This window comes from Doryrhamphus excisus, chromosome 1 (assembly GCF_030265055.1).
Source record: "Doryrhamphus excisus isolate RoL2022-K1 chromosome 1, RoL_Dexc_1.0, whole genome shotgun sequence".
NCBI lineage: Eukaryota > Metazoa > Chordata > Actinopteri > Syngnathiformes > Syngnathidae > Doryrhamphus > Doryrhamphus excisus.
Window position 1 is genome coordinate 38,762,223 of NC_080466.1, and position 24,919 is coordinate 38,787,141.

The following is a 24,919-nucleotide window of genomic DNA, read 5'->3' on the forward strand; positions in this document are numbered from 1 at the left end:
GATGCTGTGATTTATCATATTATTGATTATAATCAGATACAGTTTATAAAGAGAATACAGAGTATTTTCCCAAAGGTCTGGGATCATCAAGATTCATTCATTCATTCATTTTCTACCGCTTTTTCCTCACGAGGGTCACGGGGGGGGGGGGGGGTGGCGGTGCTGGAGATCATCAAGATGTTTTCTGGCAAAATTGAGATGAGACTCAATGTTTTTTTTCTTCAAAACTGGTTTTCATCCTGGTCTTGGAACTCTGCCATGCAGAGTTGCGGGGTCTTTTGTGACCTCTTGAATGAGTCGTCGCTGTGCTCTTGGGGTCATTCTGTTTGGGGGGGGGCTCTCCTGGGAATGTTCACCACCGTTGGATGTTTTGCATGTAGATAATGGCTCTCACTGTGGTTTGCTGGAGTCCTAATTGGGAGGGGGAATCACTTTTTCCACACAGGGGCATATAGGTTTGGATTTTTTTTCTCACTTGTGTTTAAAAACTACATTTTGGGTTCAGTTGTGTTGTCATTGACTCATATTTAAATTAGTTTGATGATGTGAAACATTAAAGTATGACAAAAAAGAAGAAATCAGGAAAGCGGCAAACAGTTTTTCCACACCAGCGTGTAGACTGAAATAGATATAAATCCGAGTTTTAGTAGCAAATACAGACTACAAATGATGTGGCGTTTGCCGCTTAGTGCATACATACGTCTGCCAGGCCGTGATAGCGTCAAGGTGATGGGCGCCATAAAAAGAGAGCCAACTCCAGCGTGAATCAGATGAACAGTTTATTTCACTCTGTTGAATCACATTTCATGCTCAGTGCAGGAGCCCGCATGAATCACGCTGCAGATCGTCTTCCGTTGCAGATAAAGACTTAAAATAGCCAAGAAGTGTCAAATGTAACAAGCATCGTGAACAAAAGCCTGGATGAAATCAACGCTGAGGTCGTTCTTTCCGGCGGAGGTCAATATCCTGCCGTGTCTTTGTCATGTTTATCAGGCATCGCCGTGACGCATTCATTTGCCTTTAACGGCTCGCTGCTGCTTGTCCATGCGAGGTGAAATGAATACGAATTATCGTAATGTTTCATTGTGTGGATTCATGACACGTGCACACGCGAGAAGGAGAGTTTGGATGAGAAGAATGAGAGCAATGAAGGAATGAAAGAGTCGAGCAGATGTGATATTGTTGCATTTATGGAGTACAAGTGATGTCATGGTACATACAAGTGAGTACTACCTCAACTAACAAGTGTCAGTTCTCCTCCATTCTTATTTCCTCCTGCCAATCCGTGCCATCAGTTCTGCATTGGCTGCCGCTTTGGTCCTCAAGTCCTGGTTCTTGGCCAGATCTATGAGGACGCTGAGGATGCTGGTGGGGACGTCAAGGGACAAGGCGAAACGGGAACCCTGCTGGGCTCTCTTTGGCACCTGGGCGCGCCCTTGCCGGAGAACCGTGCGATGCTCCGAACGGAGCAATGAGTTCAACACTCCGCTGCGGTCGATGATGTCGACGGACGCCGTGCCTCTTTCCGCGTCCTCGTCAAACCCGGCGAGAGCGGGGCTGCTTCTCTGAGCGTGCAGCAGAAGCAGGCAGAAACAAAGCCTCGCCGTTCTCATGGCCGCAAGTCTGTTGTCGGGCAGAGAGCGATGATGACAAAAGGTTGGAAACTACTTCAAAGCTATCGAATTTAGCAAAGATGCACATTTGACATTCAGTTTTACAATAATCAACTTCTTTAACCAATCAGATTTAAGAATAGTGACTTATACTTACTTAGTGGATGGCTGGTCACGTGACAAAAGTACTTTGACTCCCTGTTCTTGATAAATGACTAAAAAAAACTCTTCGTATCTCCACTCCAGCGACAAGAGCGACCTGTGGTCCACGCAGTCGGACGTTCAAGTGCCTGCACGACCCCGTCTTCACTGCCGACCTCACCGCCCCCCCTCCCTTCTTTTAATCTCATTTCCTCCCCACTCATTGCGATCGTTGTCTAAAAATAACACAATCACAATCATTTGCCTGTAAAGAATTGGACAGTCAACAGTGACCAATATCCTCTGACGCCAAATATGAGGTCGATATGATCTCTGCCGCGCTAAAATGCTCTCGCTTTTCATTTAATTTGTTATTGATTGCAATGATAAGACATGGATCACCGATTTGTGTGCATGATTGACATTATTCTTCTGAGAGTGAATATGTAACTGGTGTATTTATTTGGGCCACTTTGGAAGAAAAAAGCTGAGATTTTTTTTTTTTTAGAATAAAGTTGCAAAATTACAGGAATGAAGTTGTAATATTATATGTCATACTCAAGCTTTTATTTATAACGTGGCAGCAAAAGCCACTCATAAAGCTATGAGTTCTCGCATAAATTTACAACTTTATTCTCGTAATATTACAGGTTTTTTAGTAAATTTACAAGATTTTTGACTTTGATTGTATTCTCAAAATTTACGCCTTTTTTCTCACGAATGTACAACTTTTTTTCTTGTAGATTTATTACCTTTTTCTCCTAGATTTTTTTTAGACTTTCTCTAAAACTTACAACTTTATTCTGGTAAATTAAAGACTTTTTTGCTGGAAATTTTCCGACTTTTTTTCTAAAAATTTACGACTCCATTCACATAATATTACAAGTAGATTTCGACTTTATTGTCGATATATCATTATTTTAATACTACTTTGTAACAGGCATTATTTGTCATTTTTCAAAGGTAATTTATGACTTTTTGTCTGGTAAATTCACAACTTTTTCCTTGTAAATTTATGACTTTCTTCTACTGAATGTACAACTTTTTTTCTTATAAAAAGGTACGACTTTTTCCTGGTAAATTTATGGCCTTTTGTGTCCAAAATTTACAACTTTATTCTTGAAATATCGGAGGGAGGGGGGGGCTGTTTTTCAATGTGGCCCTAATACGTCAGAATCCTGAAAAAAAGTTAGACTTGGTCATGCATTAACACGTACATCCAATATAGTGAGATATAAGATGTACAATGACATGAACATTCTTTTTTTCAAATCATCTGCCGCTGGCTGAAATGCCAAAATGCATAAACAAATAAGCGTATTTAAAATATCTGTATTCTTGTGGACACGGTTTAGTTTAGTTACTCCGTTTGCTCTTGCACAGAAGCGCAATGTTTAAATCAATGGGACATTTCCTGTTAACCTGTCAGACCTCGGAGATTTCTCCAGAACCCCAAGTGAGGCTTCTTACATCACAAATTCTAAAAGAAGCTGTTCTACTTGAAAGAGCATTCCCAAATACTGCAAAGATATTTCCAAGGCTTCATTAGGCCGATAAGCAACGACTGCTGAACCACTTTCAAAAGGCAACCGTGTGCTTTTGTGTGACGTTCACTTGGAATAAAGTCATTCAATGATATCATATTTCAACGTGTGTGCTGCTTGCTGTCATATATAGTTTCATAAAAGGAGAAGTGTGCGTCAAACTAAAGTAAAAAGATAAAATGCCCCCTGGAAAAGTACAAGGATGCAGTACCTCCTTCTCTTATTCACCTCCATTCCAGTCCGTCACTGGAGCGGTCCTCATCTCACTAATGACTCAAATATTACACGCTGGCCGGGCCCTCGGGGCTCCTGAAGCAAAAGGAATCATTGCGGATGTCCACAGATACACAAACATGGAGTGCACATATGTCACCCATCGTCGTAACAAAACGTTCATGTGTACCAGTCGCATCTTTTGTCACACAGCGTGACCGCATATTGACATTAGATGACGTCATCTACGGTCTGGTCTATCATCCATGTAAGATCTCATCAGTTGGATCAGTGAAAAGTGACGTCAACATTAGTACGCGGTGACGTGTGGGGAGGTTCATGGCTGGTGAGGCATGACTACTTAGCGTTTTTTTTTTATTCTTTCAAGTCTCACGATCTAATAGATGTAGAGAGGTTGCTAATGAAGTTAATAAAGAGGAAAAAATGTTTTCAAATAAACATGAAAGAATAATAATAGGTGTGCAGATTTTTGTTTTTTATTTTCATCATAATGAGAGCTTCTGTTATGTACAATAGGACAGAAACAAATCTTACAGAAATGATAAATATACTGTTGCTCCACACTGGTTGCATTTACGATGTTTACAGTACGTCCGCTCATTTTTTACTGTCGGACTGGTGGCTTAGTGGCTACCAGCGTGCATGATAAAAGACGTGTTTGAAAGACAGACAGCATCCTTGGTGAGAGGTTGAGGAGCGAAAACAAAGCAACGTCACAATGAAAAGTTAAAACCTGAGCCAGTACATGGCACTGCGCATTCTGTTGTAGTCGGGAAGCTGCTCGACGGGCCCTGACGGAGAGGGGGCAGGAGAGGTGGACGGTAAGAGGAAAAGAAGCGAACGCAAAGACATGAAAGGGGAACTCGAACTCACCGACAGCAGCCACAGCAGGACACTTGTCGTAGATGTACTTGGAGCACACGTCACGTACCATCCTGGGGGTCACGGCCTGAAAAGAAAGCATGCGTTGTCAAGCAAGCGCGCGTCAGCTAAATCCTCCGTGTCTGAGTGACTCACATCAATCCTTGCGTCCCACTCAGCCAGAGGAATACGGCGGCCGTAGTTGAGAATGTGCCTGCCGATGTCATCGCAAATCGGTGTTGTTCCTACGAGAAACAGTGTTGTGATTATTCATGGGAACTTGTTGAGTGTGTGTGTGTAAAGTGCATGAAAGCAGCGTTCCGTACCGTTGAGCTGTCCTACCAGGCTGGCCTTCAGAGCATTCTTGCCTCTTGCTACATCACTCTCGGTGGCTGTGGTGCACAGGTTCATCCTGGGTGAGTCAAAACAAGTCTCAGTTTTTGGGGAGAGAGGGGGTTCAGATGAAGACACTGTGTTGCGTGTGTGTGATTTCTGACCAAGCGTTCTGGGACCAGTGCATCATATCATCAATGTGGTGCCTGTCCGTCACAAAGTAGATTCCCAGCAGGCCGGTGTCGCTGTAGGACGAGTGGAAGGCCTGGAAGCTGTGGCACAGGTTTTCTTCCACTGCCAGGCGGGCCAGACGGCTGCTCAGGTGCTACAAATGAACAAGGAAAGGATGTACTGATCAATACAAAAAAAAAAAATCAATCAGATCAAATCAGGAACATTGACAACCATGAAAACAATAAAAAATACTTATGGATGCTAGAATACATTTTTATTTCTTGTAACGTGTTCCACCAACATTTCACAGACAAGAAAAATTTTGCCCATCACCCACAATCGTTATGTGAAACACAAACACCTCTTTCCCCTTTCAGTGCATTTAACAAGACAAAACGAGTCAATATGAGCTAGCCAACAATGCACATCATTGGGATACACTGATTTCAACTACGAAACCCTCTAACAAGGTTTTATGGTTTGATATGATCATGCATCAAGAAATACTCTGATGATAACATGTAATACTTACAGTATCTTGCCATATTTTGATTATAAAACATTACCAAAACATCTTTCTTAGGGGCATTGAGCCCAGGAGTTGATGCGACTTCTAACAGCAACAAAAGCAGCACCATAGAAACAACAGCACTTACATATCAGCTCTCAATGGGATGGCTGCGTCTTCCACCACAAGACGTGTGCTTACAGTCATCAGGTAAAATATGCTGATGGCTAACGAGCATCTTGTCGAGTCGTTGTAGCGAAATTGAGAGCTAGCTATCCACTATTTTGTCTGGGAATGACGCCGAGACGAGCGGCCAGCGAGTCGTTGTGTAAGATAAGTATAGTATAATAGTATAATATTACTGTAGCATGGTTAATACACAGGTCAGTTATGTCAATGGAACACTGTTTTGCACCAAAACTGGTTGGTCCCATGACATGCATTGTTAGCTATCTCATACTTTTCTCTTAAGAATGCACTGAAAAGGTCAAGATATGTGTTCATGCGCAAAATTCCCTCGGACGTCCAGTTTTCTTTTAAGTAGTTACAAATTAAAGCAGCGTTTCGACGTTTTTTGGTAGAAAATATGTGACGAGAATTTAAACTTCTACTTGTATTGCAGATGTTCCTCCCAACAGGTCCGGAGGCAGGGATGAAACCCCCTGACTCAGGTTAACAGAGAGTATATTGATTTACCCCTCCATAATGGCCACTCAATACATGGTCAGTCTCAAGTGGGCAAAGCTTAAAGGGGAATATGGAATTATGTCTTTTGGAAACGATGCCTAAAATAAAGATGCCAAACCTTTCCACCACCGTAGGTGAGGTCGTAGCTTCCAATGATTGCGTTAGCCACCATGAGAGGCACAATATCGGGGCTGGCAGCACTGGCCCCCTCCACAGCGATGGCGATGTGAGCCAGAGGTAGAGCATCATCACGCATGCGGATCTGAAAAGAAGAAAATAAAAATATGCCTTATGCATAAAAAAAAAATCCCACTTGTGCACGAATACTGTTCAAGTAGCATTAGTGTGAAAATTGACACTGCAAGCTACCCACTTGGTAAATATTTGCGATTTTGGAATTAAGGGTTCAAGTTGGAGACATACTGAGATACACCACAGCCGGCCACTCATCGATGGAGTGGATTCATCATCTCTGAGTCACCATGACATTTAAGGAACACATTATTAAGCATCCCTGCAAAAACAACATCTCACCTCACTTCCTGTAAACCTGCAGGGTGACAACACAGGAACAGCATCTCCCTCGTACTCAAAGGACACGCCACTGAAGTGAGTTTTGGCCAAACCAACCAGCTCCTCGTGGTTAACACCTACACAGTAGACACCACATGAATACTTAATATGTGTAGAAAACGTCTCACTGTATGGTAGCACAAAGATCATCTACCTCCAGCAGCTGACAGAACCATACGTGGGGCCTTGTAGTGACTGTTGATGTAATCCACCAAGTCCTGGCGAGTGAGAGTTCTTCCAGAATACACAATAGTGTTTATTAGAAATGTACGGGGTCTGTCAGAATCTGTTATAGTTCTCAAATCGGATGTACTTTGGTCTACCTGGCATTGTTGGATGGTCCCAGTACACTCTGACCCAGAGGGGTACCCTGAAAGGCTGTGGCATGCAGCAGGTCCAGACAAACTTCCTGCAAGTTGCCTTCTACTTCCTCCAGTTCACGTAGCACGACGCCCCGCTGCTGCTCAAGCTCCGCCTCAGTGAGCGAGCAGCTCTGCACCACCTCTGACAGCAGCTCCACAGCTGAGGGAACGCATGTGTTCACACTCTTGCCTAAAAGACCACACACAAAAGCTTCACTGATCCAACGTTACCTTTAGGCAGGTCTTTCGCCAGAGTCTTCATGTAGTATGCAGTGTGCTCCCGGGAGGTGTAGGCACTCAAGTGAGCACCCATCGACTCCACCTCCTGCTCCAAGGCAGCCTGAGGATGCTTCTTGGTTCCCTGTGGAAGCAAGGACCAAGATGGAACTGCTGAACTAGGTTCAACTTCCCTGAGTTAATGCATCAATGTATGACCACCTTAAACGCCATGTGCTCCAGGAAAAAGCCTGCACCGTTGTTTCTTTCGCTCTCGTAGCGACTGCCAGCACTGATCCATAGTCCGACCTGGAAATGTGCACAGCATAGTTGAGAAGAAGCACAATGTCATAAAGCCCTGCATTGATACGATTGCGTGATGTCCTTACAGTGCATGTTGCATGTCCCGTCTCTTCAGACGCGACCCTCAGGCCATTATCCAGGGCAGTGAGACGGGTTTCAGGGGCTCCAACCAGGCTTTGGGCATAGCTGACAGAGGCTTGTCCACGCCTCAGAGACAGCAGGACGGGCTGGAGGTTGGGGGACAGAATCAGAGATATCATTGAAGTCAATTAAATTCATATTTACATTTGAAAATAGCAGGACATTCAGTAAACAGCAATTGTCTATGAAAAGGGAAATGTTTCGGTCAAATTACGTGTACATGTTCAAGTTATTAATGTGTCAAAGTCAAACTTCAAAGTCACAGACTAAATTATGATTGAATAGACATCTTGAGTGACAAAAACACGCGAATGACAATGCCTGAGTCCCCTTTGCTAAAGTTGTTAGCAAGGAAGCGTAGCAACATTGAGGGCAAACCAAGGAAGTGAGTTCAATGTTTAAAACTGACAACGTATAAAAGCAAAATAATACAAGGTATCAATCAAACGTCACATATAATCTTAATAACAGAAAGAAATTAGCTGTCACAGTATTATTTGCCGCTTGACCTTGCATTCACACTGAGCTAGCCAATGCTAAGCTGCTAACTCAAGTTAACCACTTACGGAAGGTTTAGCAATTTAATTACTTTATTGGGACCTTTATGAGAATATAACGCGCCGTTTTAATTTGAAAACAAACTCAAAGCCTTACTCACACTACGGGCTTTGGCTAGTACACGACCCACGGTGCTCCCAACTCGGCACACAGACGCCGCCATTTTTCAGTCCAGGCTACAGAGGACAGCAGTTTCCGCTGTTCTCAAGTCGTGGGTCTTCTTCGTTTGTGTTGCCCGCCTCGAGGCTATTTAGCGCCACCGTCTGTTCAAACGTGTTATTAAATGTGATTGGGAAAGCAAACGAAGACAGCTGTTAATACATTTTAATAAGAACATATATTTTTATCATCAAATCATGTAGTGTTATTTAGCTACAAAATTCTGATATATACATATGTGGAAAAGATCCGAATTATAATGTATTATCACTTTGGCTTCAAGCCATATTTATGTATATCTTCTGAAATTCACATTTAAATTTAATGGACTTGCAAAACTTTCATAGCGTCTGAAATAATACCAACACCTAAAATAGTTTATCTGGGCACCATGTCTTGAGGGATATTAAAGGAATATCCAAAGGAATTTGAAATTTGAAAAAAATAAATGTGTCCCATCTCTGTCACAGATTATATTGGTGCTGATTCTTACAGGAGAAACATTGTGACCCTTGTTTTATGTGGCATTATTTTGGTCCTTCACAGAAGAGGTCTTAATTCCAAGCCCCTTCTCCACAGAAAGACTGAATGTGAGCAAGCATTAAGGGGTACATGGACAGACCTGTGTCCAGTCTTGGGTAGCTGGAGAGTGAATGTTTCAATAGGGATAGGCACTGGTGGCTGGGAAGGAGGAGGAGGAGGAAGACGATGGATGTTTTTTACTGGTGTATCAGCACTCTTGACCACCTTGGGTAAAGGCTTTGGTTTTTCTGTGGACATCTCCTTCTTGACCTTGACACGATACTTTGGGGTTGAACGGTCGAGAGGCCTCAAAGGAGGAAGCAGACGGGAGCACTTCGGCCTGAAGCCCTCGATGAGTAGGTTGACCCCTACATACTGTGGTACGACTACTGCTGCCTACAAATGAAAATAGAAATCTGAAGTTATCATTTTGACTCTCCGGCTATTTGGAAATTATCCGACTTATCTACCTGGTGATAAATGAGCTCAAAGTCTCCCGTGTTTGCTGATCTGTCTGCTCTCCGATCCAGGACCACACGTAGCGTGTCCTCCTGCACAGCTGCACAAAGACGGGCTGTGATGGGTGTCGAGGGAGCCATGGTCGGACTGGCATTGATTTCAATCAGCCATGGATGTAAGTCACAGCCTGCAAAAATAATAGTTGGTAGATTTTCTTTATTAGATAATCCCTATCATCCTCCACAGCCCATGCAGGCGTCCAATCTCATTCAGGTGCTGTGCGCTCCTTTATAACACACCAGACATCCTACAAATTGAGAATGAGACCACAAATATGATTTTTTTATTCTCTTATCCTTGCAGCACCCCCTTAAGAATGTGGCCATGTGACCCTGAATGACGCACATAACAATTAACCGAGGCAAAGCGTGTCAATTTAAGGACATACAGTGTGTTGCATGATACTCATACCTAACATGAAGTCAGCGCCATAGAGCTCAAACGTGTTCTTGCGGGAATCGACAAGATCTTGTGTCGTTTGCAATGCATGGACAATAGCCTTCTCCATCCCGGGGACCACTACATTCTCCCACTGAGCCTGGCGGCCCCGAGTGGACAGAAAGGTCTTAAACTGGTCGTCTGACCACATGTTGTCTTCCGGGATGCTGGGATGGCGGTGATGAGAAGGTCTCAGATGCTTCTGGATGGAATTATTGCACAGGTGAACTGAGCTGAAAAGAAAGTGAAAATGAAATACGTAAATATGTTGGCATAAATTCAAGCGTGCAAACACTGAGTCAAAATAAAATAACCAACTCGTGGTATGAATTTGTAGGAAGCACATTTGTAGTTATAAGATGTCACCTACTTGTCCATTGTGTCCACTGAGTAAGGCTGCGTAGAAAAGCGCAAGTAGCACTTTCTATAAAACCACACAGTGAGAGGGTTCCAGTCTGTGACGAGAAACCACTGGCGCACATCAAACTTGGTGCCTTCCACCAGGAATGGAGACTCCAAGTATTTCTGAACCACCCATTTGCTTTCCTTGATTAGAGCTGGATCACTGGACACCATATTGAGGATCTCATCCAAACGTTTGGCGCATTTGATACCTGCAAGAAAAGGCAAATTTGAGTTATTTTTCAAAAATACGATGTGTGTGATATCTCACCTCTGCCTCTGGACATGGCTCCAGGTTTGATGATCCAGATGTTGTGTATGCCATCCGTGTCCAGTTGTGGACTGACCTCAGCCAGCCTCTGCAGCATTGCCTTGCAGCGGCCAAATAACTGATCACTGATATCAATCCGGGCACTTCCACTGAGTGGAAAAGCAGAACAGAAAACTACAGTAAACCTCGGATATATCGGATTCAATTGTTCCCACTGGTTTTGTCCGATATAAGCGAAATCCGTTATATGCGTATAGCGGAAAATGTCCGTTTTACGCATATATCGGATTTATATCCGGTATATACGTAAATCGGATTTTATCCGTTATAAAAAGGCACTTCCTTGACTATGTTTCCAATGTACCTGGACGCGCAGGCAACGCTGCAAACGCTGCAAACGCTGCAAACGCTGCAAATGACATCATATAGCGGCCTGTCACGATTCGGCGAATCGGAGCGCCACGATGCGGCCATCCAATATATGCGAGGGAAATTTAATGGAAATGCATTGGAACGGGACTTTTGTCCAAAATAGGCGAAATCCATTATAAAAAATCCGATATATGCAATGAATTTTTATTGGAAATGCATTACAGAAAAATCAGTTCTTTTTTATCTGTCCGTTGTGAGCGAATTTCCGATATATCCGAGTCCGATATATCCGAGGTTTACTGTATATCATGTCTCTAGTTCATGAATATTTTACACACACTCAGTACTCACTGAACAACCAAATAGTATCTGTCAATAAACTCCTCCCACTCCTCCTTTGTAAGGGATTGAGACGAGTCCAAGCTGGTGTCAATGTCAGCGTGCTCTAAACTCTCGAGAAAAGCCTGGCACACTTTGAGGGCTGTGTTGATCATTTTGGGAAGAATCACAGTTTCCGATGTTTCTAAAATGGAGAAAAAACAATGATAAAAAGCTCTGCTCTGAAACACACGATAAAATAATTACACGGTACCTCGAATGGGATCATTTTTGCTCTCTTTGTGTACATTCGGCACTCTTTCCACTATGTACTTCAAAAGACTGGTGCAGGCTGTCCTCTTGTAGTCCTCTGTACGAAGGACACATTTGGTTAGATACGTTTCCTCTGTTTGACTAAGTAAGCAATATCTGACCAATGAAAGCGTGCTTCTCGTCCCGTGCTCCGAGTCGGTAACAGCGAGGAAAAAATGTGTCCGGGTCGGCCGAGTCAAACCAGTGAAGGCTCCTCAGGTTGACGCACAATCCTACCTGGAACAGATTTACGAGTAGGCGCTGTTGTCAGTGTTAAACACGTTACTTCCAAAATGTCATTTATTTTATATTACAGTCGTCCCTCGTTTATCGCGTGATAGATGAATTTCCACAAGGGAGAACGCAATATTATTCATTCATTCATTCATTTTCTACCGCTTTTCCTCATGAGGGTCGCGGGGGTGCTGGAGCCTATCCCAGCTGTCTTCGGGCGAGAGGCGGGGTACACCCTGGACTGGTCGCCAGCCAATCACAGGGCACATATAGACAAACAACCATTCACACTCACATTAATACCTATGGACAATTTGGAGTCGCGAGGGTGGAATTGAACCCTGGTCTCCTAGCTGTGAGGTCTGCGCGCGACGTGCCGCCCCGCAATATTATTAAATGGAATATTTTCATAGTTGGGGCATAGAAAACTTTAAAAAAATATTAATAGAGCTTTGTAGACATTAAATAACACCCCTATAGTCACCTTTATACTGGGTTACAAGCAGTTACAGCACGATAAAAACAGTTACTCCCACCACTGAATACAGTATAACCAAAAAAAGACCACGTGAACGTACCTTAGTGGTGAAACTGCCTGCTTTGGCAAAATGATTGATGATCTGATCTTTCTGCAGGATGCTGGTGTTGATGGCATCTCTCCTGTTTGTCCAGTAGAAATAAACTATTTCATTGCGCACCAGGCGAGACTGTGGAATACATCATCATGTTAATAATCGGTCAACTGCCACTACCGAAAAAGCACACATTTTCAACATCGAGTCACATCCCGTCACGGCTATCCTACATGTTTCCTTGTGTCCTCACCATCAGACCATAACGTCCGTCTGGATCCTGCTCTTGGTCACCTGAGGAGAAGGATCAACTGTCAAAATTAGGGAAAGATACAAGGCCACATACTGTATGGGTTCCCATCATAACTTCAGCTGACCATCATCTTCACTCTCAATGCCACCAGCGTTATTACAGCTGGTCTCTTTAACAGGATGTGCAGAGGTGTGCTGATGAGAGTGACAAGTCCGCTTTTCCACCCAGCCTCTGGCCCTCAGTGCAGCCCGAATGACAGGGTACGGGCCCTGGACCGAGAACACCTTATGTAACTACAAGTAAGAAAAGTGACAAAAATATTAGAAAGTAAACTAAAAATTGCACATGTCTAGACACAATTATTTTTGACCTACCTTGACAGCTTGGTGCACAATGGCCTTGGCTGTCTTTAGTCTATCTGGGTTGATAACAGGTAGGTGGACACTGTGTCGGCATGGGGGTGAAGCTGTTACACACATTCAAAATGATTAATAATTGTCTGAATAAAGTTCGCTTCTAGTGCATGCTACTATATTTACACATGGTTGTGAAAGAAAGGAACAGCGGCTGAGCAAACAAATGTTGCAAGCTTGTTGTGAAATGACTTACTAGTTTCCAGGGCTTTGATTTCAGCTTGATTGCATTGTTGGACCATTGCTGTGACCTAGTGGTCCTCATCTGTCGGGGTGTGTGAAAAGCTCAAGCAAATACCTTAAAGTGTACACACATACAGTATAGACCAGGGGGGGCAAACTTTTTGACTCGCGGGCCGCATTGGTTTAACAAAATTGACGAGGGGCCAGACTATTATGTTTTTTACACGTAACTGTCCACCTGGAATTATTGTATCTGTAAAAGTGTCATGCAATCTGCTATATGTGCAATTTGAGGTCATTCATTTGATGTAAAGTGCGTTATAAATTAAATTTATTATTATTTAAATATTGTATTTTATGTGAGTGTGAATGGTTGTATTTCTATATGTGCCCTGTGATTGGCTGGCCACCAGTCCAGAGTGTACCCCGCGTCTTGCCCGAGGACAGCTGGGATGGGCTCCAGCAACCCCCGCGAATGAATGAATTAATATTTTTTGTTTTATTAATTTTTAATTTTTTATTTTTTTATTGTGCTTGTGTCCCTTTTTTCAGGAGCACTTTGTAAACAACAGACCACATCAAATAACAATATTGATAAAACAGCTACTTCAACCATCAAAAGGTTGGCTCAAGCCATGATGCCAGGTTGTACGATAAATTTCAATGAAATACTTTAAAAAGAACAGGCGGGCCATATTCAATCACTTGGCGGGCCGGATGTGGCCCCCGGGCCATAGTTTGCCCTTTACATCACATTTACACAGTATGTCTATACTATAGACATACTGTGTAAATGTGATGTAAAGTTAAAGGCATTGTAACTAAACGCTTGGCATCTTCCGCTTAAGAGTAACTTCATAAAACTTTAATAAATGGCCTCTGGATTCAGAGATTTGTCTCAAGTGTGTCACCTCATGATTAATTCAGCTGACTGTCTAGAGGCGTGAAGATGAGTGTATCTTCAAGGCTCATTTTAAAACTCTCAACTGCAGAAAAACCTGGCGTCATTCTCATCCGTGAACATGATGATTTTGTTATAGCTGATCATGTCTCTAAATGGCATCAGATGACTTTTATATGAAGTTTAAATCAACCTATTATGTCTTAGATGTATTCCTATACATAGTACACCTTTGTGTACATGAATGTATGTGGTACAATGTTACAGCAGGGTAGCTCAATGGAGTGTGATACAGTGATTAAAACTCTCTTGACAATACAGATTGTATTCCAGAGGGTCAAATTGCAGCACAGTTGGCTACAACTGTTAGATTTGCACCTTGACAGGGTGTGATTCAGCTCCCCTTCCATTATCATTATGTTTATCTCGCCACACATCAAAATATAGTTGTTTTTTTTATAAATCCTCTCAACAAATGTACACAATACTTTCTGAAACAAACTTGAGCACAAATAAAACTCCTTCGGCCCTATTTTAAGTCCAAACATCTAATAGTATGCAATGCACAAATTATATCATTAATAACAGGATCTGATGGGTAAAAGTATCTGTTCCTACCTGCTGGGCTCCAAATGTGTGACTTTGTTGTGTTGTTTCACCAGAGGAACGGCCCAGCTCGGTTTACTGTTGCCATGCCAACACACGACCTTGACTTGTAATCTGTTCACATTTACTTTATCATACCATTAAACAATTTCGCTCATAATTTAATTATGTTTAATAACATGCTAATAACTATATTATTGTAAAGGCTATTCACAAAGTCTTTTCACTCCTTTATCTTGATCTATTCCTTTTACTATTAAAAAGAGCCACATGTTGAATACAGGAATTAAAACTATGAGTAAGTGCTGTAACAGGAGAAGGGTTAAGGTGAAATAAATTGTGCTTCTTTCTACTCCCGTTCAGACATGTTGAATTGTGTAACTGTAAATAGCATTGTGCTTCAATGTGCAGTATAATAAATAAATTACTCACATGACATGAAGTGTCATTGCATCTTCATTATAAATTAGTTGATTATTTCATGTTTTTTTCTTTTTAATTTTCGAATTAACCATTGCTAATCTGTAACGATTTACAGAACGCAACACTGTAAACACATTTTCTAACACATATCAATTGAAGCAACCGCTACAATAATTTGAAGGAAATACCACACAACAAATGTACGAAAATAAACATTTAAAATAAACAAACACAAAATTTAAAAAAAAAAACCTTTCCAACCAGCCGAGTGGTTCTAGACAATTTGTTATTCTTACTTTTTCTGCTGGTTTGGAGTTGCGAAGATTTGAGCGCCGCCATCTTGGCTTGGTACTTGTTTTGGATGCGTCACAGTGACGTCATACGTACACGGTCGAGGACTGTGTCGGGGCACGTCTCCTTCTGTCAAAATACACACACACACCCCTCATACACTACTAGTTCGATTCACTTGACGATATATAACTGCGCAGTCGGAATAAAACACTATAAAACAGGTAAGCTTCGCTTATTTTGTAAAAAAAAATACCTCACAATTTGGCCAAGCTAACGTAATGCTATGCTAGTTTATTGACGAAGTTATTAGCTTACATCGTCTGGCACGGAAACGCGCGAATTCAAGCAGCCATTTTTGTTTAAAAAAAGTTTCAGGTGAACGGAGTTTGACGGTAAAATGTGTGGAAGGACTGCGTGCACACTGGCCCCTGACGAGGTGAGCCGAGCCTGCCTGTATAGAAACCGGCGTGGACAGCGTAGACAACCCGGTTGGAGGGACGGAGATGCGGATAAATACCGACCTTCGTACAACAAGAGTCCCCAGTCCATGAGCCCCGTTCTGCTGTCCCACAGACATTTTGACAAGGTAACCTGTCTGTGTCACATGACCTGGGTGATCTCAATATTAAAACTGTGCATACTTTAAACTTACTATTAAACTAACCATGTCAGAAAGTGAGCATTATCTTCATAAATAATGATTTGCATCTCCAGAATGCTCCTGCTGATGAGCGTGTACTAGCAGCCATGCGTTGGGGCCTGGTACCTTCCTGGTTTAAAGAGAACGACCCGAGCAAGATGCAGTACAGCACCAGCAACTGCCGCAGTGAGAACATTCTGCAGAAGAAGTCTTACAAGGTGCATGTTCTACGAGTACCTGCCTGGTAGCCAATGTCAGCATCTCTGACGGCTTTGCTGTCACTCCTCAGGAGCCCCTGTTGAAAGGACAGCGCTGCGTCATCCTCGCTGATGGCTTCTATGAATGGAAAAGGCAGGAGAAAGACAAGCAGCCTTTCTTCATCTACTTCCCTCAGACTCAGAGGTCCTGTCAGGATGAAAAAGATGACAACGATCTCAAAGTATGTGAAGAAAATGAGTCCGAGACAGACCTGACAGAGGCGAGACATTGTTTTGTTAATAGTTGTTAAAAGTTAGCCTTATGTGAAGCCCATGTTCAATACATGTTGTGTTGGCAGGAAAAAGACGTGGCGGGTGAGTGGACGGGTTGGAGGCTGCTTACCATGGCTGGACTTTTTGACTGCTGGACACCTCCAGCTGGTGGTGAGCCTCGCTACACGTACAGCGTGATCACTGTGAACGCTTCCCCAAATCTGCAGAGCATCCATGACAGGTGAGGGCAGTTGTGGGTAGTGATGTCATAAGACACCCAGCTCACCTGACGATATACGAGATTGGGTTTATGAGACGAGATTTTAACATTATTTTTAAGGAAAGTACAATGAAAAAAATATATGAATTTGACAATTTTTTAAAAAACGTATCAGAGTCACAAAACAATGCAAGTGGGTTTTATTGTCCCACAAATTGACATTAAGCGATATAATTGTCAACATTTTTTGAGACCAAATAAACCATGATATAAAAAATCACAATAATGCAATATTTATTTAGATATGTAATATTTGACATTGTGAATTTGTGGAATTGATGTTTGTGACATGTATTTCCTCACACCCAATTCATACTGTCTATCAAACGTTTGGAGCATTTCTTGAAATGCTGACTTGAAGAGAAGCTTTTCTGAAGCAAAGCAGAGTGTAGCTTTTTTCTGTCTGTTTTGGGGCTTGCAAAACAGTTTTCTGAACAAGAAATCGTGTCCCATTTTAATCCCATTAGACCCCTACTCATGGTTGAAACCCCATTTCAAACCTTTCAGTGGAGCTAAAGTGAGTGTTGTCTGAATAGGATGCCAGCCATCTTGGCCGGAGACGAGGAAGTGAGACAATGGCTTGATTTCGGGGAGGTGAAATCTCTCGATGCAGTGAAACTGCTCCATTCACAAAACATATTGACCTATCATCCTGTTTCATCGCTTGTCAATAACTCACGCAACAACTCACCCGAGTGCCTCCAACCTGTGGACCTCAACCAGAAAAAGGTAACTGATTTATGTGGTGCTGGAACACGGGCATTTTAAAACATGTGCAGTACAAGGCTTCACATAATCCATTGTTAAGACCTCTTAATTGCTAAATATAATGTCCATGGATAAATTTGCATGTTTCTGACTTTTATGTGTACATCCTATGTAGTTGCAATTGTTTACCTTTAAAGTCAGCTGACAAATGTGCCCATCTCCTTCCCTGCAGGAGCCAAAAGCGACAGCAAGCAGCAAGATGATGATGAGCTGGCTGGCCAGTGGCTCTTCAAAGAGGAAGGAGTCGGATTCTTGTGAGAGTCAACATGAGGTAGAAACAGAGGAGCCTCAGAGCACATCCACAGGAGCACTTGAGCAGTGGCTGCAGGGGGGTAACAAGAAACCAAAAATCCAGTGAAGCAGAACTGACGTTGGTGTTGTGAATGTGTCACAATGTTACTTACTGTGTCTTGCTCAATGGTTAAATGTTTTCAAAAGGAAATAAACTGCTTGTTCAATTTGAGGTTTTTATTACCCTTATTACTTTTGAAAGGCAAAGACATTTTTTAAACGTTGCTGCTATGCATTGATCATATTAATATCATGATGAATGCCACTACTTCCACCACCTTTTTCAAAGTTGCAGTCTGTTAGCTATTGTCACTAATCTATAATGCATTTCAGTTTCAACATAATTCAAGCAGACAAACACCTGATTGGTTAAAAGAAATGTCAAGCACTTAGTTGTTTGCCAACACAAGCAACTGGCAGTAAGACATGGAGATTTACATGTAGTCTTCCCCACAAAATGATTGCAATTGTACAAAGTCTTGGAAACAGTTGACAATAAAAAGAAACATCACTGTTAGGACTATTTCTATTTGTGAGATTTGTCTCTTTTCTTCAGGACTGTCAGGTTTTGATTCCATTCATTCCCACATCCTGTTAATGACAGAAAAGCTCTTCTCTCCCATAAGAGGAACAGCAAAAGGAGTACAAAGAACAGCTTAGTTTGACCTTGCACTACCCTGAGCCTCAATGCAGTTTCCTGTCAGGTGTTGTCTTCACAGGCTATTTTTAAATGAGCAAAAAAAATAAAATAAAACACACACAACCTGCACACTGGATTGATTGGACGTGTCATTTCATCGTTTCATCAATTAGCAACAAATCAATAGGCAGCATACTAACTGGAATTCAGCCATTCTGCTCCTCCAAACCTGAATCCCAACCCCCAGCAAGTATTTATGATAGTGAATGTCTGCATGAGGTGGAGAGTAAACCAAAGCAAAGCCACAACACAAAATGTCTGAAACGAGGGGCGCAGTGTGTGTTCTCTACTCATGCAGTAGTGGCAGCGTGTACAAATAAAACAAATGACCACCATAGCTACAAAAACAAAGCACAAAGATGATAAGGATATTGTTTTGTTGTTGATCTCAAAGTAAAAGGAACTGATTGTGAGAGCAGCAATATTCATAGAACTGAAAACCACCGTTGCCGTTTAGACAAAAAATATGAATAATAAAGGAAAACCACTGGAAAAGGAAACAACATATAAATGTTTGTTGAAGGTGTTCTTTGGGCTAAGAGGCTCATACTTATAGATAGAAAATGTGTTTCCTACACAGGAGGAGGGTGCAGCATGTCGGTTGTGTACTCTTATGAGCGGGATGTTGGGCATTAGGGGTCAACACAGTGGGGTCATGGGAAAGGAGGATATTTAGACAAGGCATGAGAGGGTGTTGAGGGTGATGACGACCCCTCTGTAGATATAGAGTCCTCAGCAGCTGCAGGTCTCTGCTGAAGGCTTGGCTCGCTCATTCCTGTCCAGCTTTATCGGCTCCGGAAACTCGTACATCTCCACTTCGGTCTCCTGAAAAAGACGGTAGCGGTTGCCGAATGTGTCCCAGCTTTTCTGAGTTACCACTGAGGCGGCTGGGGTACCTGCTTGAGAGCATTTCGCGCGATGGTTTGGAAGGCCTGCTCCACGTTGATGGCCTCCTTGGCGCTGGTTTCAAAATAAGGGATGTTGTTCTTGCTCTGACACCACGCCTGTGCCCTCTTTGTTGTTACCTGAACGTCAAAACAGAAGAGCCTGATTCCAATTATGCTCAAATAACAGACCGCGTTTTCCTTATACAGTAAACCTCGGATATATCGGACTCGGATATATCGGAAATTCACTCACAACGGACAGATAAAAAAGAACCGATTTTTCTGTAATGCATTTCCAATAAAAATTCATTGCATATATCGGATTTTTTATAACGGATTTCGCCTATTTCGGACAAAATCTCCAGTCCCGTTCCAATGCATTTCCATTAAATTTCCCTCGCATATATCGGATGGTCGCATCGTTCAGCTAATCTTGTTGATGTCACTGGCTATTGTCTTTCTCCTGGCTCCAGATTTAGGACAAATATAAAAGTGAGTGACGTCAATAATACTAGCACAGCAGTGAATGAGATCTTAACCTCACTATTGGAAATAACGTAGGCCTGACGGGCGTAACAGGGCCTAGCTTAATTAACAATTTGTTATGCTCAGAGTCCAATAAAGTTAAATTCTCATTACCTTACGTCTCTTTTATTGCCCAGTCCAGGTACATTGGAAACATAGTCAAGGAAGTGCCTTTTTATAACGGATAAAATCCGATTTACGCATATACCGGATATAAATCGATATATGCGTAAAACGGACATTTTACGGTATACGCATATAATGGATTTCGCTTATATCGGACAAAACCAGTGGGAACAATTGAATCTGATATATCCGAGGTTTACTGTATAGAGAGGAAAGTGAAAGTCACCTGTCTGTTCTCCAAGTCGATCTTGTTGCCAAGCACCACGAAGGGGAAGTTCTCTGGGTCTCGAGGGCTGGCCTGGATCAAGAACTCGTCCCTCCAGCTGTCTAGAGTCTTGAAGGTATTGGGGGCGGTCACGTCGAAGACTAGAACACAACAGTCTGCTCCACGGTAGAATGCCACCCCTAAGGACTGGAACCTCTCTTGACCTGCTGTGTCCCAAATCTGACACAACAAAAAAACATGATAAATTACAATCAGTAGAATCAACTGAAGGATTACAATAGCGACAATATAAAACATATGATGAAACCTACGTTGACAAGTCATATCATTCCAAATATGAGGGAACATATCGATAATGACCCAACATCAGTTTCTTAAAGATACGGTATCATCAACAATCAATCAAATGTTAGTATATCACATAAGACCTCATAAGAGTGTGAGTGAGTGTGAATGGTTGTTTGTCTATATGTGCCCTGTGATTGGCCGGCGACCAGTCCAGAGTGTACCCCGCCTCTCGCCCGAAGACAGCTGGGATAGGCTCCAGCACCCTCCACGACCCTTGTGAGGATATGCGGTAGAAAATGAATGAATGAATGAATAAAGTGACGGAAGTCAGCTATCATTCAAAGCAGGAAGACTCCAAATTAACCTGGTTATTACAATTTTTTCGGGGGAGGGGGGGTCATTTTACTGCAGATAACTTATTTTTACACCGGTATAACAAGATGGGGGAGTCAACGCTGCAACACAGATCACTTTCATTATGGTTTTTACATTTAAACTCTGTGATCGTACTCACCCTCTGCTCACACTACTGCTTTATATGTACAATTTCTTTGATAGTGTAGATTATTTCCAGCTGTTCTTATTAATGGTCCATCAGGTCATAAATATTTGTATTTCATTTACAAACAATGTAGAATTTCAACTCCCATTCCTGTTACCTGCATCGTGACGAGTCTATCGTCCACCATGACTTCTTTCGTCAAGAAATCCGCACCTATCGTGGCTTTGTACTGGTTACTGAATTTCTTATTCACATACTGGTTCATCAATGAGGTCTTCCCCACTCTGGACAAGAAATGAAGAGGTGTTGAAGGACAGGGACACAAAGGTGTACTGGAAACCACTTGAAACCACTTGCGGATCACTCACCCCGAGTCTCCGAGGATGATTACTTTGAGTAGTACTTTCTTCCTTGACGTCATTGTGCCTCAACTGAAACCCCAAAAGAAAACATGAAGAGTTGAGAAACACTGACAAGATGACCCCATATGAATATATATCATTTTTTTGAATGGCTACGGCATATTTGAAAATAAAACTTGTAACCATACAAGCTATTACACTCATGCTAATTTGCTTTATACTCACTGTTCTTACTTCAAATACATCCAACCGAGTTGCTGATATTGGCAGACAATGGATCAGTTTTAGAGAGTTTAGTTAACAAATGATGAAGAATACAATAATAAAAGCGGACGCTTAGAAAGTAACCCATGTATCGAAAATTGAGAGTTAGACAATATCGGCATATTGGCTTTGAGCAAAATAAAAGCTAATATCGGACATCCCTAATAATCTTTATATTTTATTTGGTTTGTGTGCCGTTTCACACAAAACCAAAATGTCCAGGCAGCTCAGCACAATGTAGCCACGTTGACAATGAGTGAGTATACAGTTTAGGTTTCACTGTATAGAAATTCACATAAGCATATCAACTTCATGATAGCGACAGTCTGATCATTTCAACTCTAGTTGATTCCTATGGAAAACACTGTTTGGAAATGAGGTCGTCTCGCAGTGTTGTGGAATGCCTTCTGGTCAACTTGGGAGGTTTACACCGAGTTCAAAGCTACGACGAGGATGCCCCAGTCACAAGACTAGTGTTAATCATTACATGTCCATATTGTTCTGTGTTTATCCTACATACACGTCACTATTTGGGGGAGGGAAACCGCTGCATTCCAGTGGTGTCCAAAGTTTTTTTTTTTTACTGAGGCCTGAATAGTGAAGAAATGAAGGGATGTGAGGGCCACTTTGATACTGTATACATTTAGTTAACACAAGTCAATAAGTGCACAATGATTAGCCAATTCAAGAAACAATACAAGCAGTTGATGTTTGCTAAATACAAGGATGAAGAGTCTTGAAACAGTCATGATGTGCTATATATATCACTATATTGACACTTACTATGGTACACATTATGGTCATATCACCTCGTACAAATTAAAAATTGGAAAAATATATTTTTTAAAATATTATAAAAAAAATTAAATTATATTAGAAAGGCAGGAAGTAAACAAATGTAACAGTTACTGATGGTAAAAGTACCAGATGGAGGGGTAGGATTTAATAAGCTTTGCTTCTTCCTACTCCTTTTGGACATGTGGAACTGTGGACTGATTATGTGATGCATTCAATTGTAATTTGATGCATGTTCAAATTAAATAAAGGCATTACCATTGCCATAACTTATATATACTTAAAACCAGTTCTCTCATGCCACAATGCATTTGTTTTATGGTGTTGCTACACATGTGGACCACTGTAGATTTCATGTTTAATATTTTTGATTTAAGAAGGTGCCAAAAAGCAGTAAAAAAATAGAATAAAACAACCGCGGGCCGCACTTTGGACACCATTAGCTGTAAACACCACTTAGCATTCCTCACTTCAGCTGAGTGTGCAAAGTGACAAGAACCCCAGAACATACAGCTGGAACGACCAAAGTCCAAACTCGTTTTCTTGATTGAGCCATCAGATAAATGTGTTCAGATTTAGGAATCAGGTTTTTGAAATCCAGGCAAGTGATTTGCTTCCTGTCGTGATGTGGCGTAAAGTGTACTATCATGAGCAAAGCGTGCTGGTAATCTGCACCCCATGACACTGTGTCAGGGACGGATCACATGCTTGGAAAACACACGGCTAACGGAACCATGACTTGGCAAACAGTGCTAGCTCGGTCAGTTTCAACGGCCATTCCAGGGAAAATATGTTTGCAAACTAAATTCACAATTAATTCTCATTATGTCTACCTAATATATTAACACATAATGATGCCCCGTCATTATTTCCCGTCCATAAAGACACTCAAGTGATTCGTTAGCCAATATGAAAGGACATAACATAAAATCCCAACAGATTCATACAGTGCAATATGTAATGGAAATAGGCACCACGAATAAACAGTTATTTACGTCATAGCAAATTTTTATCCGTCCCATGGTAAATAAACACCTACCATCGGTCATTCCGCAACAGAATAACGTTCGGAGAATGTGACAAAATTGACCTAAACTTCGCCCTACATTCTGACAAGCAAAATAAGAAAAGCATCACACAACCGTACCTTGTGAGACGATCCTGTCGTAAAAAAATAAAGAAAGTGAATTTTCCTCAGCCTCTGACCGGAGGGCTAGCGAGAGCACAGATTAGCTAACGAGCTAGCAGTTCCTTTTAAATGTCTGTCGTCGCAAAACTCTCCGTTTCAAGCCTCGGCGTCGTCAAAAGCTACTATAGCTACCTCCTGTGACCGACTCTCCTTGTCGAACACACCGGTGTCTCTGCCAATGTATAAATATCACTTGGTGTACTAGCGACTTGACACAATGGTGTCTTGTTGTCGTTGACGTTGGCTTTTCCTGTCAAGCTAACATGCTAGCAGTTAGCGTCGCGAGCCACTTCCTCCAAAACAAGCTGTGTCGGGGAGGATGACGTCACACGCTGGCTACGCCTTGCTCAGCTGAGAACCACGCAGAGGCAGCAAAAAAAAAAAAAACACCAGTCACTCATCTGGCTTCCTTGATGTTTCATGTAAGAATGTTCTGAGTGCTGTTGATTATGGGATGTCTGTTGTCAGTCTAGGTTTCGGTAATCACTGGAGCTTTCAACAAGACTATGACATCAAAGTTGGTACAGACTTTTTCGAAGGACACCAAAGTCAAGGTTCTGGAGCTCTTATATTAATCCTATGGAAAATCTGTGGATGGAGCACAATGCTCATAGGGTTCATGCTCAAAGGCGGCGAAGCAATTATGGATGATCTTGAAAAAGTTGCTGTCCATCAGGAAATACGTGCCAAACCAGTTAAAAAGTACCAGCAGAGATTATTTTGATATTTAGATCAGAAAGGCTGTACCATTGACTGTTAATGATCAGAGGGCTTTTCCCAGAGGATTCAATTTTAACTAAAGGAAATTTTAAGTAAAAAAAACACAACACTAACCAGCAATTGTCACTGTTTACATGTGAACACGAATGCAATGTAATGCTTCTTACTCCGAATAAAAGAGCGCCATCCGCTGCCGAAACCCGGGATCGAACCAGGGACCTTTAGATCTTCAGTCTAACGCTCTCCCAACTGAGCTATTTCGGCTTGACGATCAGCAAAGTGTACAAATCCAATTCTTAAATCGTCTAATATAATTGGCATAGGACACTTTTCCCAAAATCGGTATCAATCAGTATCAAATCATTATCAATCAGTATCAAAGTGTTAAAAGAACAAAAACGTAATGACAAACTACAGCCGCCAATCGGTTTCATTTGTTCCGGCTC

General features: G+C 41.9%; 5 protein-coding genes and 2 non-coding genes across 9 annotated transcripts; 1 reads left to right on the forward strand and 6 right to left on the reverse strand.

The window, feature by feature from the left end:
* Positions 1–899: 899 nt before the first annotated feature.
* On the reverse strand, positions 900–1,904 carry ucn3l (urocortin 3, like). Its single transcript, XM_058085073.1, has 2 exons — positions 1,771–1,904; positions 900–1,623 (listed from the first exon to the last, which is right to left on the reverse strand). The coding sequence occupies exon 2, from the start codon at positions 1,611–1,613 to the stop codon at positions 1,266–1,268; it is 348 nt and encodes a 115-aa protein (XP_057941056.1). The 5' UTR covers positions 1,614–1,623; positions 1,771–1,904; the 3' UTR covers positions 900–1,265.
* Positions 1,905–3,976: 2,072 nt separating this feature from the next.
* Positions 3,977–8,497, reverse strand: LOC131126402 (cytochrome b-c1 complex subunit 1, mitochondrial). The gene is made up of 13 exons (XM_058068893.1): positions 8,349–8,497; positions 7,636–7,776; positions 7,469–7,555; positions 7,262–7,391; positions 6,992–7,190; positions 6,823–6,902; positions 6,630–6,745; positions 6,214–6,357; positions 4,891–5,051; positions 4,720–4,805; positions 4,550–4,638; positions 4,406–4,481; positions 3,977–4,323 (listed from the first exon to the last, which is right to left on the reverse strand). The coding sequence occupies exons 1-13, from the start codon at positions 8,409–8,411 to the stop codon at positions 4,259–4,261; spliced, it is 1,437 nt and encodes a 478-aa protein (XP_057924876.1). The 5' UTR covers positions 8,412–8,497; the 3' UTR covers positions 3,977–4,258.
* Positions 6,029–6,150, reverse strand: LOC131101802 (small nucleolar RNA SNORA26). Its single transcript, XR_009119311.1, has one exon. It is a non-coding gene; the product is annotated as a small nucleolar RNA SNORA26 (small nucleolar RNA).
* A 58-nt stretch (positions 8,498–8,555) lies between the features above and the next one.
* On the reverse strand, positions 8,556–15,396 carry LOC131126390 (tubulin monoglycylase TTLL3-like). The gene is made up of 14 exons (XM_058068865.1): positions 14,736–15,396; positions 13,230–13,298; positions 12,995–13,086; positions 12,745–12,913; positions 12,621–12,661; positions 12,374–12,502; positions 11,684–11,798; positions 11,524–11,619; positions 11,283–11,454; positions 10,560–10,708; positions 10,257–10,500; positions 9,860–10,119; positions 9,400–9,575; positions 8,556–9,325 (listed from the first exon to the last, which is right to left on the reverse strand). Exons 2-14 carry the CDS (start codon positions 13,273–13,275, stop codon positions 8,948–8,950), a joined length of 2,067 nt encoding a protein of 688 aa, XP_057924848.1. The 5' UTR covers positions 13,276–13,298; positions 14,736–15,396; the 3' UTR covers positions 8,556–8,947.
* Positions 15,397–15,499: 103 nt separating this feature from the next.
* On the forward strand, positions 15,500–18,406 carry hmces (5-hydroxymethylcytosine binding, ES cell specific). Of its 2 annotated transcripts, none has more exons than XM_058068906.1 (7): positions 15,500–15,661; positions 15,810–16,026; positions 16,155–16,298; positions 16,370–16,558; positions 16,637–16,791; positions 17,367–17,559; positions 17,771–18,406. In XM_058068906.1, exons 2-7 carry the CDS (start codon positions 15,838–15,840, stop codon positions 17,954–17,956), a joined length of 1,056 nt encoding a protein of 351 aa, XP_057924889.1. In that variant the 5' UTR covers positions 15,500–15,661; positions 15,810–15,837; the 3' UTR covers positions 17,957–18,406. The 2 variants fall into 2 exon arrangements, with proteins under 2 accessions (XP_057924889.1, XP_057924898.1); XM_058068915.1 differs by having other exon boundaries at positions 16,370–16,519.
* Positions 18,057–24,065, reverse strand: LOC131126417 (ras-related protein rab7-like). 2 transcript variants are annotated; one of them, XM_058068937.1, is made up of 6 exons: positions 23,886–24,065; positions 21,512–21,574; positions 21,301–21,427; positions 20,354–20,572; positions 19,486–19,614; positions 18,057–19,414 (listed from the first exon to the last, which is right to left on the reverse strand). In XM_058068937.1, the coding sequence occupies exons 2-6, from the start codon at positions 21,562–21,564 to the stop codon at positions 19,322–19,324; spliced, it is 621 nt and encodes a 206-aa protein (XP_057924920.1). In that variant the 5' UTR covers positions 21,565–21,574; positions 23,886–24,065; the 3' UTR covers positions 18,057–19,321. The 2 variants fall into 2 exon arrangements, with proteins under 2 accessions (XP_057924920.1, XP_057924912.1); XM_058068929.1 differs by having other exon boundaries at positions 23,712–24,062.
* A 599-nt stretch (positions 24,066–24,664) lies between these two features.
* trnaf-gaa (transfer RNA phenylalanine (anticodon GAA)) lies at positions 24,665–24,737 on the reverse strand. The gene has a single exon. It is a non-coding gene; the product is annotated as a tRNA-Phe (tRNA).
* Positions 24,738–24,919: the final 182 nt, after the last annotated feature.